At 45.5% G+C, this 5,105-nt stretch overlaps 1 protein-coding gene across 2 annotated transcripts; it reads right to left on the reverse strand.

The window, feature by feature from the left end:
- Window positions 1–334: 334 nt before the first annotated feature.
- On the reverse strand, window positions 335–5,099 carry LOC121966811 (phospholipid transfer protein-like). 2 transcript variants are annotated; one of them, XM_042516876.1, is made up of 8 exons: window positions 4,850–5,099; window positions 4,645–4,708; window positions 4,242–4,397; window positions 3,912–4,170; window positions 2,712–2,803; window positions 2,206–2,265; window positions 1,771–1,935; window positions 335–489 (listed from the first exon to the last, which is right to left on the reverse strand). In XM_042516876.1, the coding sequence occupies exons 1-8, from the start codon at window positions 4,876–4,878 to the stop codon at window positions 418–420; spliced, it is 897 nt and encodes a 298-aa protein (XP_042372810.1). In that variant the 5' UTR covers window positions 4,879–5,099; the 3' UTR covers window positions 335–417. The 2 variants fall into 2 exon arrangements, with proteins under 2 accessions (XP_042372810.1, XP_042372811.1); XM_042516877.1 differs by lacking the exon at window positions 2,712–2,803 and having other exon boundaries at window positions 3,994–4,170.
- Between the last annotated feature and the right edge of the window lie 6 nt (window positions 5,100–5,105).

Consider the following 5,105-nt stretch of genomic DNA (forward strand, 5'->3'; position numbering starts at 1 on the left):
TCTCTCTCTGTCTCTCTCTCTGTCTCTCTCTCTGTCTCTCTCTCTTTCTGTCTCTCTCTGTCTCTCTGTGTCTCTCTCTCTGTCTCTCTCTCTTTCTGTCTCTCTCTGTCTCTCTGTGTCTCTCTCTCTGTCTCTCTCTCTTTCTGTCTCTCTCTGTCTCTCTGTGTCTCTCTCTGTGTCTCTCTCTCTGTCTCTCTCTCTGTCTCTCTTTCTTTCTGTCTCTTTCTCTCTGTGTCTCTCTCTCTGTCTCTCTTTCTGTCTCTTTCTCTCTGTCTCTCTCTGTGTCTCTGTCTGTCTCTCTCTCTGTGTCTCTCTCTCTGTCTCTCTCGCTCTGTCTCTCTCTCTCTCTCTCTCTGTGTCTCTCCCTCTCTCTTTCTGTCCTCCACATCGTGTCTTTTCCCCTGTAATGTACTGTATTTACCTGCGGAGGTCAGCATGGACAGCCAGACGTTTTCCCTTCATCGAAACTTTCGCGTTAAACTTTGATTCCTGCAGGACGATACAAACACGACACAAAAAAGCAAAGAGTTAAACGGATGCTGAATGTTTAACCAAACCAGTTTGAAACTGCTGTGAACTGGTGTAACTGGGATGGAAGTAGTAGTTGTGTAAACCCTCAAATAAACCATCAGAGCAGAGCAGATGCCAGTGGGCAGATTCGCAGCTGTAGTTTGGTTCTGGTTCTGGTCTGAGAGAGACTGGAGTGACAGCGTTAACAGGCCGACCAAATTTTGTGATGTGTGAAGATGAAAGAAGAGAGAGTCTTCTGTAACCTTTGACCTTCATTCGTTCGAATGCCAACATTATCCATTCATGATTTTTATTATTCCCTGTGTTTTTGTATCTGCTTCTCCGCCTGCTGCCTCATGCTGCAGGAACCGTGTTGGTGTGTTGTTATTCGGGTTATTAACTGCCACATCTCTTTAATGTTAGCTTGAAAACAAGTCTTTAGCATTTAACACAGTGTACCCTGAAGGCGGCGCTGTTGTAGCAGCAGCATCCAGCTGATATTCTAGTTCATTAAATCACTGCCTAGCCCCGCCCTTAAATGTCACAAGCCAATCACAATTTGTGCAGTTACACTGGGACATGTTTTAATTAAAGTTATGCAGTTATGCAGCACTGATTCGATGTTATTTTACCCTCTCCCTAAAGCAGTTTATTTTAACACGCTCCCTAAAGCACAGTTTATTTTAACACGCTCCCTAAAGCAGTTTATTTTACCATGTTCCCTAAAGCAGAGATTATTTTACCACGTTCCCTAAAGCAGAGATTATTTTACCACGTTCCCTAAAGCAGATGTTATTTTACAGTGTGTGTTTGTGTGTATTTGTGTGTGTGTTTTAGTGTGTGTCTGTGACGACCCCACAGTCAGGGCATGTGGGTGTAGAGGGTTGGGTCCTGTAGGCATGTATACTGTGTATGTATACTGTGTATGTATACTTTGTATACTTTGTGTCTCCAGGTCATGGGCCACATGAAGCCGACTGCCTAATCAGGAACACCCGGCCGGTGCTCCTGATTATTTAAGCCGTGCTGCGGATGGTCCCACTGTTGTTGTTGCCACGTTGTTGCAGCTGCAGCAGGCACCACACATGATCACCGCATCCTTTCACCTGCATACGCCGCTGATGTTCACGCTCACACCACATTAGCTTCTGCCTCATTTATACTAATAAATATTGGTTTCTTCTGCTTTACGTCCCGAACGCATCTCTTTTAGTGTGTGTGTGTGTGTGTGTGTGTGTGTGTATTAGTGTGTGTGTTTACCATGGTCATGCTGCTCAGTTGGACCGCTGGTTGACCCGGCGGCAGCACAAACACCTTCACCACAGCCGTCATCACCACCGTCGCGCCGGACGTCTTGATCGAGGTTTTTGGAGGCGAGTTGACGGCAAGCTGCAGAGAGAGCGGGGCCTCCACCAGAGCCGGGTTCTATTGAGAACACAGGGAGAACATGAAGCAGTAATATGCAGTACTGCAGTACCAATTAACCCCGCTGCCATGGGTTAGCCTGTCTGTTAGGCCAGCTGTTAGCCCAGCTATTAGCAGGTGAGCTGCACAGAATAAATCTCCATGGTAATTTATGTGCCTCTGCTTTCATGCAACTCACAGTCACAGGTAAATTCAGCCTGAAAATCCTGGAAAATCCTGGCTAAATCTGCTATCAAGGCTTCGATCCATAGCCCTAAAGAAAATGCTCACCAGCATCATGATGGCTCCAAGGTAGGTGGTTCTTAACAACATCTCCAGGTCTTTGGGCATCTGAAGGACGACAAAAATAGAAACAGTGAAGGTCAGACTCTTCAGGGGTATGCATTTCATCAGCTGGTTTTGGGGGCCTGTGGTGGTTCTGAAGGTATGTAGTGCTTTTGGGGTTCTGTGGTGGTTTTGGGGGTCTGCAGTGGTTTTGGGGGTCTGTAGTGTGGGTCTGTGGTGTGGGTCTGTTGACCATCAAATCTTACTGCACAGACTGGAACACTTAATTGGCCTTAAAGGAACGGCACTAAGTTGGTTCAAATCATACTCATCAGATCGTTCCCAGTTTGTTCACATCAGTGATCAATCCTCCGCACATACTAAGGTCTGCTTCGGAGTGCCACAAGGTTCTGTGCTTGGACCAATCCTTTTTACTTTATATATGCTTCCCCAAGGCAACATAATTAGAAATCACTCTGTAAATTTCCATTGTTATGTAGATAATACTCAACTGTATCTATGTATGAAGCCAGATGAAACTGATCAGTTATCCCGACTACAGTCATGTGTTCGGGGCATAAAAGCCTGGATGAGCCATAATTTCCTGTTAAATTCAGACAGAACTGAAGTTATTGTACTTGGCCCCAAACACCTCAGAAACTCTTGTTCTAAGGATGTAATTTCTCTAGATGGCATTTGGCCTCTAGCATAACTGTAAGGAACCTTATAGTTTTATTTGATCAAGAACTATCTTTTGCCTCCCGTATAATATACACTTCAAGGACTGCATTCTTTCACCTGCGTAACATTGCAAAAATTAGACATATCCTGTCTCAAAAAGACGCCAAAAAATTAGTCCACAGATCCATTATTTTTGGGCTGGATAACTGTAACTCCCTATTATCTGGTTTCCCCAACAAGTCTCTGAAGCTCAACTGGTGCAGAACGCTGCTGCACATGTTCTAACAAGAACCAAGAAAAGGGATCATGTCTCTCCTGTTTTAGCTTCTTTGCACTGGCTCTCTGTAAAATCCAGAGCTGTATTTAAAATCCTCCTTCTTACCTACAAAGCTCTGAATGGTCAGGCTCCGTCTTATCTTTCAAGATCACTGCGCTCTGAAAATGCAGGGTTACTTTGGGTTCCTAAAGTCTCCAAAAGTAGGATTGTCTCCACTTTTAAGGGTAGACTTAAGACCTTCCGCTTTGATAAAGCTTGTAATTAGGGCTGGCTCAGACTCTCCTCTTTGATAAAGCTTGTAATTAGGGCTGGCTCAGGCTTTCCTCTTTGATAAAGCTTGTAATTAGGGCTGGCTCAGACTCTCCTCTTTGATAAAGCTTGTAATTAGGGCTGGCTCAGACTTTCCTCTTTGATAAAGCTTGTAATTAGGGCTGGCTCAGACTTTCCTCTTTGATAAAGCTTGTAATTAGGGCTGGCTCAGGCTTGCTGTTATCCTGCCTATCTCTCCCTCTCTCTTCCTCCCTCTCTCTCTTCTGTCTTTCTCTTTCCTATATGTAATTTTCTGATCTACTGTCATTTAATTATTATGTACGACATCTATTGCACGTCTCTCCGTCCTGAAGAGGAATCCCTCCACAGTCACTCTTCACTCTTGCTGAGCCCCCCCCCCCAACAGTTTTTTGGGAGGACTTTTTCCTTAGTCGATATGAGGGTCTAAGGATTTATGATAATGGGTTTTATAAATAAACTTGACTTGAATTGACTTGACTAGGTGGCTCTGGTGGGGCTTGTGGTGGTTTTGGTTGTCTGTAGTGGTTTTGATGGTCTGTGGTGACCTTCTCATTGATGATGTGCATCTGGAAGATCCCTGCTTTGTAGTAGGCGAACATGCCGCTGTCGAAGAAGAACTCGGACAGGGCGAGGTAAACCATCCGGTCGTACTCTCTGATGACCGGCTCCACAGCGTAGTTTGCCAACGAGTCGTTTGGATGCAGCAGGTCAAAGAACATCCCCTAAAGACACAACAGTCTTATTAAAGTCCCTGTCATTTTGTCCTGGATCATAAAAATGAAAACAGCCTGACCCTGAAGTGCATGTCGAGGCTCCTGGATGTCACCACAGGATCATTGATCAGAGAATAATCGATCCCAATAAACCGATCGACCTCCGTCCTCACAGGGACCGTCTCCAACAAAGAGTTCACATGGACCAGAGCGGCATGGTCCAGAGCAGGACAGATCTGAGGGACAGATGGGTGAGAGAGAGACAAGAAAGAGACAGACAGGTCAGAGACAGAAAGGACAGAGACAAACAGCTCAGAAACAGAAAGGGGACAGATGGGCATATACAGGGTACAGAGGGACAGGGGACAAAGAGACAAGAAAGAGACAGGTCAGAGACAGACAGGATGGAGACAGACAGGTCAAAGACAAAGGACAGAGACAGAAAGTGGACAGACAGACGGGACAGATGGACAGGAGACAGACCTTTTGGTTGAGGAGGAAGCGCATGCCTGTTGTCAGGAAGCTGGACAGGAAGCCGTAAACTCTCCTGAGAGGAAACAAACTTGATGAGAAACTGCTCCTGATTGGCCGATGCTGTGGTCATGTGACTGATCAGCAGGATGAATTGTTGATTGTTGATCAGCTATTATCAATTCGTGATGAATGATCAGTAATCAATGTGTTTTACCCAAGGGTTCCGCTGAACTTGGCCCTCATTTTGGAGATGTTAGCATCGCAGGTGATGTTGCTGATCCTCAGTCGTCCCTGATCGTCTCTGATCAGACTCAACGCCGTGTTGATATTCACGCCTTCAGCTGAAGCGTTGATGTAACCTGTGTCATAACTGACACGCAAAACACCTCATCTTCACCACAGAAAGGAAGGACCATCATCATCACCATCACCATCATCCTCACATCACATCATCATCACCATCATCATCA

This window comes from Plectropomus leopardus, unplaced genomic scaffold (genome assembly GCF_008729295.1).
Source record: "Plectropomus leopardus isolate mb unplaced genomic scaffold, YSFRI_Pleo_2.0 unplaced_scaffold2597, whole genome shotgun sequence".
NCBI lineage: Eukaryota > Metazoa > Chordata > Actinopteri > Perciformes > Serranidae > Plectropomus > Plectropomus leopardus.

Coding starts and splice junctions, on each gene's coding strand:
- LOC121966811 (XM_042516876.1), bottom strand. CDS start 4,878: ATGAGGGCCAAGTTCAGCGGAACCCTTGG. Junction 4,709..4,849: donor AAGTTCAGCGGAACCCTTGG/GTAAAACACATT, acceptor GTTTCCTCTCAG/GAGAGTTTACGGCTTCCTGT. Junction 4,398..4,644: donor GCTTCCTCCTCAACCAAAAG/GTCTGTCTCCTG, acceptor TCTGTCCCTCAG/ATCTGTCCTGCTCTGGACCA.